Source organism: Ostrinia nubilalis, chromosome 14 (assembly GCF_963855985.1).
Source record: "Ostrinia nubilalis chromosome 14, ilOstNubi1.1, whole genome shotgun sequence".
Taxonomy (NCBI): domain Eukaryota; kingdom Metazoa; phylum Arthropoda; class Insecta; order Lepidoptera; family Crambidae; genus Ostrinia; species Ostrinia nubilalis.
In genome coordinates, this window is record NC_087101.1 from 13493772 (window position 1) to 13509580 (window position 15809).

The window sequence follows — 15809 nt, forward strand, 5'->3', positions numbered from 1 at the left end:
TGAACTGGATGCGTGTGGCCAGGGACAGAAAACGGTGGAGGGTTGAAGAGGAGGCCTATGTTCGAAGGCGAACCCAAAGGCTGACATAGATAGATAGATAGACAATATGTTATCCCCAGTTGCCAGAATGATGGCTGTATTAGGTACATCGGCTTATTTTACTTTATTCTATTTGATACTCTGCCTGCTAACGCTCTAACATTATAGAAATTGGGCGTATCCAAAATGTGTAACAATAGTAATTTCTAATGGTAACACCAGATTCATATTGCAACACTGACTGCCGCAATGTCTTTTATTTAAGCTCATAACTTACGTCACACGCCATATTCAATATTAACCAATTTAATTACTACATTAGCAGAGCATAAAAAGTGTAATGTAATCATACAGTCTGAAGGAAAGCAATGTAAACAATTGCACGATCGGACTTCTAGGCTTTCGTTACGTGCTTAGCAAGTCATCTGGCTGCATAACAGCGCTGTAATACATCATTATGTGTGTTCAAGCGGTGTTCAATTATTGACTCTACCTCTTTGATTATTGTCATGTAATTTCTTCACCCTGTAATTATTATTTAACCAGATCAACTTGTCTACAGCCTAACAGCTTAGGCAATACCAAGGAGTAAGATTTAACGACGCTTCAAATAAAGACAAAAGAATGCTGAAATAATCGATACAGCGTGTTCTTAATTTCTTTACTCCTGATAGAATAGTGTCGCTGTCAAACGATATTGCCCGCTGTCTATCATTTTGCTTTAAAAACCGGTTGCATGTTATCTAATAATAATTAATGCCGGTTTGGAATTCATAGAACTGGAACCATTTAATTTGATAGTGACATGTGTGTAAGGTTAGTGTCCTAGTAATTAGTTTACTCTACATATTTAATGACAGCGTGAAATCATTTCATGTATTTGATAAACGAATGACTTTAGACAGTCAATTTCAGCATATTTGTGAGAGGGTTAAGTGAAAAAAGGATTAAGTTAAAAACAAACATTTATTAATATCACAATTTCAGGGACTCATCCAACGAGATTTCACATACAGGCAAATCTGGCGCGAGACTAAACACACTTACTACGCCACACACCGCTTAACAATTTCGTAATAAAATCGCAACGCAACGCGTTACGTTTCAACATAATTCGTTGAGAAAACAATTTCTAAGTCTACATCAGGTACATTAAAATAGAGCACTTCCCGAACTTAAGCTTATGAGTCTTGACAATCAGGCACTTAGGTCTAGTTACAGACATTTACGTTGCGCAAGAAACTTTACATTCATAACCAACTCTCATCATCGCTTCCAGAAAACTGGACCCTTAAAATTTCCTGCGCAAAATAAATGTACGGTTAAACTAATATCAACAGGCAAGAGTTAGCCCATTCCCCTAGTGGTTGTCCACGTCAGGATCGGGCCCAGGAGTGCTTAGTATCCGCCGTGTTTGTAGGACTCCTCGCTGTAGCCAGAGAGGCCATGGCCTTGCTCGGCCACATAACCGTGAGAGGGCTGGAACTCAGCGTATCCTTTGAGTCCTTCTCCGCCTTCGTAGCCCTCGAATCCTCCGCCATAATGCTCGAGGCCACCTTGCTCGAAACCTCCGTGCTCAAAACCTCCGTGATGCTCCAAGCCGTGGGCGTGGGCGAGATGCTCAGTGTCGAGCCTGTGGTCTTCGAGCACGAGACCGCCACCATGACTGTGCTCAGTCTCAGGGTGGATCAGCTTCAGGTTCTGCTCAGACTTGCCTTTCTCCAGCGGGTGCTCAAGCAGATGCTGATGTTCCTTCTTCACGTACACAGGGACTGGGTGGAAGTGCTCGAACTTGATGGACTGGTGGGACTTGGCGTGCTCATGTTGGATGTGGTGGTGGTGGCCTGACTCGCCGATGAGCGCGTGGTCATACTTCTCTTCCAGCTGGGGCGCCTCGTGGTGCTCGTGGACAATGCCGGGGTACGCTGCCGCAACGGCTAGGAATCCCAAGAAAATCTGCAAAAAAACAACCTTATTATTCATCGATCCAATCAATGAAACTGAGCAGACAGTTCTGATGTGTGAAGTCTAAAATATGATGCATTAATCATTGTACGAAACAATTCATGCGCTGTTACATTCGTTTTTGTAATGTGCAAAAGTAATAGCTATCTTTCTAATGATATTATTATGAACTCATAGGTCAATAAATACGGAATTGATTCCTAACTGTTCGAATGTGTTTCGAGTGTCGACAATCAGACAATTCTGTAATACTTGTATGTAATAGCAGCCAATTAGATAAGGGATTATGGCTCGGTAGCCGTTCTCTCGAGACCGGTTTATTTCGCCAAGTATAAGGAACACCGCGTTTAGGGTTATGCAACAAGAAAGTCTTCCTATAATATTGAGAGCAGGAAGACACAAAGCGATCGCTGCTCACTGAATGTGCACATAAATGAATTTAATCACGGTCTTTATGACTGCCGATTGGATTCGGATCGTTTCATCTGCGTAGACAATTCGTTTATTTAATTTGTTTTCACTTTCAATTGTTTTTTTAATTGTCATTTCATTTTTAGATACAGTTAATGAACATTGATGGACAGCTGTTAATTCGATTTAAAATCGATAAAATAATATGAAAATAGAAATGCACTGCTCTATTTTCGTAACAGAGGATACCGTAGCATTAGGTACCTCAGTTAATTTTTTAAATTGTTTTTTATTTTTATTTTTGTAAAATTTTAAATTTGGAATAACTTTTTTTGGATTATCACAATTAGCACTTTGGGAACACATCACGTCACTGTCCGAACACTACACAATACCCACGTGGTACTTCATTTTGGAGTGGTTTGTATGCGGCCGGGACGGTAGGGTAGTCGGTTATGCCGTACTCGGTAATTTGCATCGCTTATATACGCGGTTTCACCTGCGCACGAGTGTGTGCGCTGCAATACACACGCATTGACAATCTATCGACGTCCCAGACAATAGCACACAATAGCTAGAAATTTGTTGGGAGCATTTTTGCTATCGGAGACAATTTCTTTTGTAATTATAACGTAAGTAACGTAATTGTTCGGTAATTCTGGATTTACATGTAGGCTTTCTAGTCTTGATAACAATCGAACGTGGTGACAGAGGAAGGCATTTTACAATGTGTTATGTACTTGCCATGCTACTTTATTAGGTACTCACGTAACTATTTTAAAGTGATTTCTTTTTATGATTTATTATGTTATACCATTAATTTCCCTGAGAGTTTCCTGATTTCAAAATTTATTGAAAATGTTATGTCTCTACCTTTTCCCAAAGTTATATTTTTATTTCAAGCATTAAATTTAAATAGGTTAAATTATTATCTACTTAGTTATAGATTAAAATACATTAACGTCTGAAATTATTCCTGAATTTCAGCTAATAACAATAATTTAAACCCATCAAATATTTCTGAAGGATTAGATGTATTGTTTATAGTGTCCGACCGAAACTAGTTTTACGACCGAAACCGAAACCGAAAACGAATTTCGGCAACGGTGTCTATTTCGGCCGAAACCGAAACCGAAACCGAAACCGAAACTTCCTTACAAGGCTCATATTTTGAGGGAAAAATAAAGAAAACGTTATTATAATCAGTCAGTCTTTATTGTTTTCTCTTTAAATTGCATTAAAATTGAACTTATAAAGTGCTTTTTTTCTCTAAAAGGTATCAAATTATGTATTAAAAAAGAAAAAGAAAGATTTAGTCTAGATTTTTTTTAATTACTCGCAATATTCAGGACATCTACATAACCCGTCCCATGGTCGGGTCTTTTACCTTAATAATTTCTCAAAACAAAATTGGTAGTACGTGAGTTAGTATCTACTGTACTTGCCACTTGGATACCTTGGTGATAAATACTAAAATGAACTTTGAAACTCTGAATCCATAATATTGAACACCATGAAATGCACTATAGTCATTACTAACTACTTAACTAATGTTTGTTTACGTATAGCATTTGCGAACCAAAAAAAATAACTTGATTATACTTTTATCAGTCATATTGATTTTTTTTTATGTTTACAACCGCTCTTATGTTATAACGACATAAAACGAGATAAAACTTACCAAATTCAAAATAAATCACTCGAAAACTCGCCACCACAACAAAACAAAACTAACAGCAAACAAACAAGCAAGCGAATTACGACATTATTTGGCGGATTCACTCACTCATTCAACGCGCCGAACATGACCGATAACAGCGCGGAAACTCCCGAATGCACATTCGGTTTCGGTCGTAGTTTCGGCAAGTTTGCCGCCGAAAACGAAACTAAACCGAAACTCGTGTTTTTACCGAAACTCAACCGAAAACGAAACCGAAACCGAACATTCGGTCGGACACTAATTGTTTAAGCCAAACTATTTTAATTGGGTATTAGGCCTATTAAAACTGTGGTATACCTACTGTATACGAGGGGCGGCTGAAAAGTTTTGAGCCTAAGTATCTTCAAGTGTTATTATTGACTCACGCTAAATTTAATTAATTTTCCAATAACCTCCTTAGTATATGTACAAAGTTTCATTTCATTAGCGTCATCAGTCTTTTAGTAATTCATCCGTAAACATCATCATGTCTCAGTCATCCGCGCAATGTACGAAATTGAAGTACACAGTTGTCATAAAATACCTCAAAAAGTGGAACAAAACGCTGACCGTAACATTTGAAGAGATATCTACAGTTTATGGGGAGTCTGAGCCTTCATTTGCCACCATGAAAGATTGGATCCGATAATTCAAGCATGGCAGGGAGTCGCTAAAAGATGACCGCAAGTCAGGGCGGCCAGATTTCGCCATTAACGAATAAAATAATGAAAATTTAAATAATCTTGATTTAGAGATCAGCGAATTAAGCTGTGACATATAGCTGAAACCATAGGCATTAGCAAGGAACGTATTTGCGATATTTTTCATACTCATTTGCACATGAAATAGGGGTGCGTGCGATGGGTGCCAAAAATGCTCACGCCGTTCGACAACCAGCGTCGAGCCACAACTTCGCAAGAGTTTTTGGACATCTTTGGCCATAATCCTAACAATTTTTTTTCTCACATTGTCACTATTGATAAATAATAGATCCGGCAGTACGATCTAGAGTCAAAATAAGAGTCAATGCAATGGATTCAAAAGGGAAAACGCCGCCGCGGAAATTCAAAGTGGAACGATCGACACCCAAGCTCATAGCCACTATTTTTGGGATTGTGGAGGAATTTTATTCATTGACTACCTACTTAAAAAAACTACAATAAACGGGGATTATTATGCTGTACTGCTGATAAAAATGCGTCAAGTGGTTGTTGAAATATTAAGATGCAAACTGGCGAAAGGAAATCTGTTAACGCAAGACAATTCGCCCGCGTACACCGCGCATTTTGCATGGCTTGCCCCGGGTAAAACTGGATTTCAAGAAATTACTGCACCCTACCAAGGTTTTTTACAATGCTATGCTATGGAAGAGCGGCTACCTCTGACACAGGTGCTTATGTACTTAATAGAGGAAGTCCACACCTAATTTGTAACCCTAAAATTGCAGCGAATAAATGTTTTATTATTATTATTAAATTAATCACCCACCACACAGTTTAGTCCGAATCCCTAGCTATTTTGTCTAATTCTCAAATTGGAAAAAAGACCTCCAGGAACGAAGATTTTTGAGTGACAAAGAAATGAAGGCGGCGTTAAAGGCTCATTTCGAAGGCAAAGATTGCGAATTTTTTTTCAGTGGGTTAAAAGTTCTTTTACACAAATGTAAGAAGTCCATTGTAGTAGAGGGAGATTAAATAGAAAAATATATTTTTTATACTTTTCTATCAGCATTTTTAATACCCTAGGCTCAAAACTTTTCAGCCGCCCCTCGTACCTACTAGTACTAATCATTCGAAAGGTATATTTTCATATATTATATTTTTAAGAGCAAAAGAACAAGAAGTTCGAATCGTCATTAACCTCAAACTATCATAATCCTCTCACGCATTAAAACTGAAAATTTAAATTAAGAGCAAGGACAACAAAACTTTGCGAAACAGAGCATCGGTACACAAACTCGGATAACTATAGGTTGCGTACGCGCATCCAGTTATAAAGTTGTAGTTATTGTGATCTGATTGTGATTGAGCCATCCTAGGCGCATCATGTTGTAGTTATTGTGATTGAGCCATACCAGGCACCTCAACGTCGGACATCAGAAACATAAAGAAAATTCTATCAGATGATCGGTATGCCATTAAAGAACGAAGTTAAGTACCGTGAAATTTAGATTTAATTATGTTTGTTACAAAATCGTTCTAATTACTTACAACTTAAGTGTTTATACTCGTATGAATAAACACTCTAGATCGGCATATGCCGATCTTCCGTAATGACAAAATGAATAGGTTACCAAGTACCTAAGTGGTTAACAGAAATAAAAGACGGTTTAATTCATACCAGTAAGTATGCTAATGCAAACTTTAGTTAAGAGATGTATTAGTAACCAGCCCTATTCAGGGAACTTACGTATAAGTTCTACAATAATATCTAAAATCTAATATTATTTAAATGTGAAGTAACTAACCTACTGTTCTGATGTAGAGGTTTGTAACAAAATGGCGGTAGAGCAAGCTACATTTTAGAAATTTTTAGATTTCCTGAAAAGCTAGTTACCTGGTACTAAAACTAATAAAGAATTTGAATATGAAATCAATAATATTGTTTCAATTTGCGAAACTCATTATTAGATCAATTGTCCCGTACTTTGTGACCTACTCTAGCATTAGCAAACTCACTTCATATTGTCCCTTACGTGTCAGAGCTTTCGAAATCGAATTATTTAAACCGCTATCATACAATCATCTCGGCGTAAGCGCACAGTAATTAGTACACTTATCAGATCGTTGATTGAATTGAATTTTGCATCCGTGAATGCTTGTCGTTAAGTAAAAGCACTTAATTGCTTTCGTAAAAAGGAAGCTTTTGGCAACCGCAATGCTTGTCGGTTGCGGTTATGTTATAATCGCAGAAATGTTATTTCTGTTTTCGTTAATATATTATAAGATAAGATAAGAAAGCGTTATGTTTGGCGCACAATTTTGTATTTAAAATAAAGCAATAAATATATAAAATCTCTGAATTACTTGTCGTGACAGTCAGTGCTGAAGCTGATTTTCAGCTGTATGCAGAAAAAATCATTTAGTCTGATTGATTTATGTAGAAGGGCATTAAAAACATACACAAATAGAGAGAAGGTAGAGCAATTATAATATTTTATGTAGGTTTAAGCTCATACTAACAAATAAAAGCTCAAATGACAAAATATCAAGAATGGTGACTCTAATACTTAAATATTGAGTATTTTCAAACTCTATAATAGAGAGCTTGTATTCACGAACTCTTTTAGTAAAACCCATATAATTTTAGACTCTTTTAAAGTTAATTAGCGATTTGTGTGACGCTGTATTCTTATTCATCTTGATTTTTGTTTTATAAAAGTATTTGCTCTCTCTTTATTTGATAACAAAATTACTATTATTTTACTGGAACTAAAATTAATAGCGATTATCGTAACTGGTCTACATAATTAAACGCGTCACATGCAAATACGCCATTAACGAAAATCAATAAACCGAAAGGGAAGCGAAAGTAGATTTTGAGGAAAGGACATCGCGATTCTTGAAGGCAAATGCCTTTTTGTTTTCATGTTTTGGAGTTGTAAACATGTACAGAAGAGGGCACTTCAAGCTCAACTCTGTAGCATCTTAGGTAGTGGTAATAAGAACGGGTTTTTAAGCATTCGAGGCAGCATTCGTCGTCTCGTTATTTGGTAGATCGAAATATTTTTTTATTATTATTGCAATGTTTAATACCTACCATGCTAAATATTAAACTCAAAACGTGTTTGAAAGATTAGCTAATAAACACTACTCAATTTCAAAAACGTTTTTTTAACTGCTAACAAGCAACACAGTTACAAAAGGTATTTCTTGTCTTACGGGAAATACAACTCAAATGATACACGCATGATTGAAGATAAACCAGTTAGTTACCAAGAGCTAGAATAAGTCTAGCCCAAACACTAAAATAGGTGCTTAATCTTGTACATAAGTAATTTTCAGGGCAAGTCTCATCACTGTAAACCCTGAGACAACTTATTTAATTAGTTACCTTTATTATAATGTATTAATTAGGCTTTTTTATGGGACAAGACAAGAGGCAAACAAGCAACGTGAAAAAAAGGTCTATTACAAAATGATTCGACTAAATAATGATAATAATGAAGTATAAATAATAGATTTGTTTATGCTCTACTAAATAGCAAAACCCCTATTTTGCACATGTTTAGTCAATTATTTTTATTTACTTGTATGAGAATGTACACTGTATATCGTAGTCAACACTGTGTACGTTATGCAATCGTAATAGATGTGATTTTAGAATACCAATATACTGACTGTACCATACTGTACCTAATATACTTCCTTACACAAATAAGTGGTCTTCAAGTTATTAATTAAGCCCGTAGACTAAGTATAATTAGTAAAGCAAACTACACAAACTTTTCATTAGTTACTTAATTAATGAACGATTTATTCAATAAGTATATTTATCATAATTTCAACATTAGCTTTCAAATATAATGAAAAGAAAAAAAAAAACCGTAGTAACGTTACTGCCGTAAGTAATAATAACTACTTCGCAATTAAGTTTTGAGCTAATGTCATACTGATATCCAAAGTTACCCAGATTTACTGTACCCATTACGATTCCATCTTTTCTGTGAAATAAAGTTATTTTCCAAGTCGTGATAGCGAAATTGCTATTAACCAATCGTTCTTAGCAATTATTATTGAGAAATAAGTTGTTTCGTTTCCTCGATCATGCATCATCTTTGAATCGTGTTCAAGTGATGACAATTGTGGCTTTTACTAAAAATGATGGCTCATGAGTTGATGAAATAACTAGTATTAGAACGGGCATGATTTTAATTTTAGATGGATGTTTAACATAATGAAACTGCCGCTCTAATATTGGTTTTACAAAATTTTTTTTCACTCTCAATATTTTTCAGTTATCTTGAATAGTTTTCACGAGCACGAAAAAAAGTAGAGTCAGAAAATATCGCTAGAAAGCTAGTTCTTGGAATAGATTTGAAATAGCTTGCACTGTTCAAAATTCGTTACTTTTGTATTCAATACAATATTTCTTTTATTTGGCAGTGAAGCTGTAGATCCTGGCTACACAGGAGTTGCAGCGGTGAGGTGAGAGGTGGGAATGGTCCCGTAAAAGAACAAAAACTTTTTTCTCCTATGAGTTTGTTACCCCAGACGCAATCGATAAAAAAAACTCATTAAATTTTGCAAGTAGGCTTTTAAAGCACTTCAGTCCCTACTGTCAGCTTCTTCTTCAAGGGTTTACAGTCTTTAAAATATACATTGTTATAAATATTGATGCGAGCGATGGTAGAGCGAGTTTGCCCAGAAAATGCCTGAGATTATTTTAAAGATAGCACTAGAATATTTCCTACTTAGTTTAATAGTTCAAACTACGAACCAATATCTTGTCTACCAAATTGTACAATTCTAATGGAACACACTTTCTCTAGATCCTGTTGATATTCACCTACAATAGCAACTCAAGAGGCGTGCATAAAAATCAGCTATGCATCAGATTAGAATAAGCCTGCATTCACTGGGATCAGCGTAGAATAATAAGATCTGGGTGTTACCATAACTTATGTAAGTTCTTGGTAAATTAATGTGAGTTTAGTTTGCCTTGGATTTATTTTGCATCTTATTGCTGTCTAACTGAAAATACTAGTTTGAGGAGTATTAGAAGTAAGACTTGGCGTGGGAGGCAATCTCATGTCCTTTTTTATAATATTTCAAATTGATATTGATAACACAAGGCACTTACTTTTACCTACTTATTGACTTACATTGTCTGAATAATTCAATTAACAGTATATATAGAGTTCACACACTATAAAAATCCCTTAATATGACAAGAAGAATTCTGTTCTGTCCTTTGATCGACCTTTCACCTCGTGATATTACACTTACTTTGTAAGGCTTTTGAGAACTAATCTTATCAAGTCTCTTAACTGATGTCAATGTTTAAAGTATCATTTTATAATAAATCAGCCTCGTAGTTTCTCAATGTTCCAAAACATCTAGCATTGTCATGAATGTTTAAAAAAAGATCTTTACTTGAACTCCTAGCATTTCAGTCTTGACTTTCTAAAGGTCTAATGCAGGTCTTATCTTACTCGTAAGTAGGCAATAAATTGTAGAGCATACGCAAGCAACAGAAGTATTACACCTTAAACATTTGAATACCCATATTTTACTTATTCAGGAAGAATATCGTAGTTATATGCAATATTAGTTACGTTATGTAGGCGCTAAAAAATATAGCGAGCACTTAAGGCCGGGTAACAGAGAAAATGGCGAAAATGAGGTTTTCATTTTTCATTTTTGAGGTACTAAACAGTAAAATAAAAGGCTAAGATTTTTTTTGGGCATAGTTGAGGATATTTTCTAGGGCTATTAACGGATGGAAACACGATTTGATGAAGTTGACTCGATAGAATAAATTCCCAAAGTTACCTCTATTCGTTTTCTAATTATGGTTTTATTTTTAAAATAAGCGATTTGAGATTCTGAATCTTTTACTAAACTAAAGTTCAGAAATAACTTGAGGGCTTTTAACGGATGAAATTTTTATATTGCGTCTTATTTAGTTACTATGTTAAAAAATGTGGAAAAAATCGCCCATGACGGCTTGGACAATCTCAATCAGTCGCGCGGTGGCGCTTACGGAGGACGGACGCGTGCCAGTTTTTTGGCCGTGACAGTTCTCGATTTGTCAATATTTTTGACAATGATGACTTTGATGAGTCACAGTATAATAATACCAGTGTTACTGGAGAAAGCTAAAATTTTTGATAATTAAGAATTCTGAATTTTGTCTACCTATTGAAATTTAAATCGTTGGCATCCTTTTAAACTAAGACTCCACTCATGATACATTCCTTAAATATGAGACAAAACCAATGAGTTAAAATTACATTTTAATAGTACCTACATACAATCGTCTTCACTCTTTAGAAGAGCACACTGACACAAATAAATAATAAAAAATTAGGTCAGTGGGTCAAATATAGGGGCAGCTGCACGTCACTGAAAGACGATTCTGTTTACTCGGCATCTGGGCTGGAGAGCATGAATCCTTACTTACAGATGCAGATGTAAATAGAGTTATAATTGGACAAATTTTACATGAAATGTTTAACAGAACTTAGTTAAAAGACACATACATGGAATACCAATAAGGTTGCGGAGGGAAAGCTACCTATTATAAACTAGCGGCCGCCCGCGACTTCGTTCGCGTGGACCTCTTTTTACCCCCGTTAGATATGATGTTTTACCTCATTTTACCCATGTTGATAGATGGCGTTTCACGGTTTCCCCCGAATGAATATTTACGAACGTCATACCGTAGTTTGTCCAGTGCTGTAGATTTTAACCAATGACGATAGATGGCGCTTTTAGACACGTCTTATTTATTTATTGAAATTTATTTGCCACATATCGTCATAATGTTAATCTGGGTTATAAACAATAATACTGTAAAGTTTCAACAAAATCCGTTCAGTAGTTTTTGCGTGAAAGAGTAACAAACATCCAGACATCATGACATCCAGACATCCAAACTTTCGCCTTTATAATATTAGTAGGATATTTCACAATCCAAACTAATATTTACTATTTAGCATTTACTTACAGTAAATATTAGTTTGGATCGTGAAATATTTAAAATAAAAAAAAGAATGAAACAAAATAGGGTTTCAAATTACCTATCTATAATCTAATATTATAAAGAGGTAAAGTTTGTGTGTTTGTATATTTGTTAAATTGTAAGGGGTAATCTTGGGATCTACTGAACTGATTTTAAAAAATCTTTCACCAATAGAAAGCCACATTATATCTGAGTGTAATAGGTTATATAAAAACCAAAAAATTCCACGCGGGCGAAGCGGCGGGCGGAAAGCTAGTTTATTTATAATTATGTAAGAGCATCATTTTATTATTAAAGTCGAAGTCAAACATTCTTTATTTGTGTGGACCTATATTAACGAGAGATTACAAGAGATTACAAGGCGTCAAATATTTCAAGAAAAAAATTAAAAACTATTATAAAGCTAAATTTTGCTCTCATGGAGCCTTTACCTACTCTGACAAATTAAGACTTAGAGAAGAAACTAATAATAAAACTATTTAACTGTCCTGCAATGAAAAGCTTGATCGGGTACAACACCTCAAGTTATTTCAGAACTTGATTTCATTAAAAGACTCCGAATATCAAATCGCTTAGGTATCCAAAGTCAAACGATTCTGAAATTAATGTCAAGTGGACTAATGAATAACCCATTAAGATAGTAGCGCCCTCCTGTCAATGACATACCTGGAACGATAGAGTTTTGAACAACTAATAAAAATGCTTTGTCCTAAATGACTGACGGATATCGTAGAGACCTGAAAGTTGGAAGGTGTGTTCTTTTTATGACGTAGGCATCTCATAAGAAAAGATTTTCCGAAATGGGGTCATGAAATGAAGGGGGTGAAAAAAGGGGGCAAAGTTTGTATGGGACAAAGTGATTCCTTGGTTCAATCTACTTGAAATTTAGTTTAACAATACCTTAATATAATTCATGAAAGACGTGTGGAACGGGTAGAAAGTAATTTTGGCAGTCATTTTCTTCGAAGTTGATATCAATACTACTTAGTGCCTTTGATTTAATTACTTTTTATTTTTACAAGTGTTTGAAAACTCCATTTCAGATTGTGTTCAATGTCAAGTGAAATCTCAAATTGAAATGTCTCAATCTCAATGAGGATCCTCTGTATTTATTCCTAGAATTCCCCAAACACCGTCAAATTACCCATTCGAATTCAAGACAGTGCAGTTTCCCATCAGTCTGCTTCGTAATGACTATAAACAAAGCTCAAAGTCAAACTCTAGGGACCTCTGCTTAAACTCCCATGAGTGCACAGAGGTACGCAGGTAACCGCGTGTGATGCTCATAGCAATTTTCGATAGGTACAGAACCCCGTACATACGTCATACATATTATAGAAAGAAAACACCTAGACCAATACAAACAAATATGTTTCTGCAATTTTAGTATGATATTTTTATTTATTAATAAACAAAGAGACTGAACAAAATTGATGCGTACCTATACTGATTAATGTTATGAACCACATGCAAAGCTTCGTGAATTGCAACAACTATAATTAAATTTATTATCCAAGCTCTAAATAATCGCTACTAAGAGTAACTTATCATAAAAAAAAATTCCAATCGCTCAAGCTCCCAAGGGCCTACCGATAGGTCGGGTGACGTAATCTTGAAATTCTTTAAGCCGGCGCAGAACTTCCAGAAGGTCGGGCGACGCCACGGCCGCTTTGAACCGTGTTTACTTCTGCAGTTATATTTTATATTTATTCGATTCTAGAATATATTCCCAAAAAGTCTGAAAGGTGTTTTAATTTGTATCACTTGGATATGATTTCTATTAGAAAGTGTTGTGAGTGTGACGCTTGAAGGGAAGGAAGTCAACCTAACCTAACCAACTGCGTATTTCTATACTGTGTAGCTGGGAATTGTGGCGGGAGCTCTTTGACGCGCTGTTTTCGGCGAAGAATTGCGCGCGCAGATTTTGACAGCGCGAAATACCTACTTTAGAAGAAATACCAAGCCTTAAGTAATTTGAGCCCAGATTAGTCGCTCTCATTTTCGTAATTTTATAATTTATTTTAAAGCGTTTCAGAAAATAACGCAGCGTAATCGCAGCGATTCGGCGGCTATTTAGGTAATTGTCTCAAGTTTACGCAAGCGTTACGCACTTAGGCCGTGTACTCACTGATGAATTCGCACTTATTTCACTTAAAGGCCCACACACACTTCGAAGCACAAACATTATTATTTAATTATCCGCTGGTTTTAAATAACTTGAAAACATCGAATTGCCTAAGGTGGAAATTGAACGCCCAAATCGAATTTCATCAATTTTCTTTCAGATTAATTATTTGATTGAAAAACTGACTTTAATTGGAAGTGAAAGAAAAAAGTAACGTAGGTAGTAACAAGGTTAAGCCCGGTTTCCACCATAGAGGAGCGAAGCAGAGCGGAGAAATGTTTTTAATAACCAATCATCGGTCATCATTTAGATTGAATGAAATTGACAGAATGAATTTCGCCTTGGTGGAAACCAGCCTCATAAACAAACATTTATTAAGTAGAAGCGTAGGAAAGGTAATTACTTGAAACATTAATTATAATTAATTAATTGTCCTTACACACTCCTTGTACTTACAAATATTTGCACAATAAATTCACATTAATCGCCACTATTTCATTATTTGACGTTAATGTTACATATTTTTTGTAAATCTAATAATACATTTAAGTTATTGCAATTTTTCTTTGAATAAAAATTAAACAATAATTATGCTTAATACTACACTTTATCTGCCTACTTATCCAAATCATGATCTTGAATAGTCAATGATGCTTTTTGTGTTTCTACTTACTTATGGTTTACATATTAAGGGTTCACAAAACCGGTTCTGGAATAACCTGGTTCACCCGAATCAGGTTCGACTTTATTATCCAGAACCGGTTTTGTGAACCCTTAAATTAATTTACTGTAAGCAGCCGTAAAGTTTTTTTTTAGTCTCCGGCTGATATTGCCGAGTTCGGTATTAGATACTAGCATTTGCCCGCGGCTTCACCCGCGTGAAATTTAGTTTGTCACATATCGTCATAAATTATAGCCTTTATGTTATTCTGGGTAATAAACAATAATATTGTAGTTTCATCAAAATCCGTTCAGTAGTTTTTGCGTTAAAGACTAACAAACATCCAGACATCCAAACTTTCGCACCTAATTGAGAATTTAATACTAATTTGTTTAAATCGCTTGTAATTTAGCCTCCGAACACCTCCGAATGTGTTCCTAGCCTTATTTTTCGAGTGCATTTGATTCTGCGCGCGCGCACCGATAAGATTGTCTCGTGCGCAAGCTCTTTGTTTTGGAACCCCATTGTTATCTCTTTCAAAACCCATAAACACCTCCATGACGCATGTGGATTTTGTTATTCGTTTGTTAAAAGTTTAACACGTGAAAATGCATTTTAGAAGGGCGAGCGTAGCGGTATATCGTCGCTACTTCTAACTCTGTTCGTTCAGATGTTTCGTTCGCTGTAGTTAAAAGAAGTCATTTTATAAACAACAGGCATCATAACAGCATCAGTTTAATTCCCTGCTCAGGCACAAATAACTGGGCAGAGTGTGTAGTAGAGATCTAACATGATTTTTTGACCTCCAAAAATCCTTGGATGAGCCTTATCTAAACCCACGACCTTACGTTTGTCTGAGTTCATGTTCAACTGACGGATCAACAGTTCATCATATTCATTGAAAATCCAATATAAATCGTTACGAGTCAAGTTTAGAACTGTAAACCTCGAAAATGATTTCTAATAGCCGTCAATGAAACTTGTAGTTTATTATAAACCATAAGGATTCTATAGGGCATGGACCTATAAAAAAAGTCGGACGGATTCTCATCAACAAAATACTGTGACATTAGGATACACCAGCTTGCCTGTACGTACAGGCCGGCACGCACACATTCACACCCTGATACACCACTTCGAGTGCAAACTTCACACAGTTGACACATTTAAGCAGCGAAAAAACAACACGAATACGACATATCTTGTGTGATGAAATTGTGTAA

General features: G+C 35.6%; 1 protein-coding gene across 1 annotated transcript; it reads right to left on the reverse strand.

Moving 5' to 3' along the window:
- Positions 1 to 986: 986 nt before the first annotated feature.
- Positions 987 to 2896, reverse strand: LOC135077904 (histidine-rich glycoprotein). The gene is made up of 2 exons (XM_063972436.1): positions 2815 to 2896; positions 987 to 1995 (listed from the first exon to the last, which is right to left on the reverse strand). The coding sequence occupies exons 1-2, from the start codon at positions 2824 to 2826 to the stop codon at positions 1438 to 1440; spliced, it is 570 nt and encodes a 189-aa protein (XP_063828506.1). The 5' UTR covers positions 2827 to 2896; the 3' UTR covers positions 987 to 1437.
- Between the last annotated feature and the right edge of the window lie 12913 nt (positions 2897 to 15809).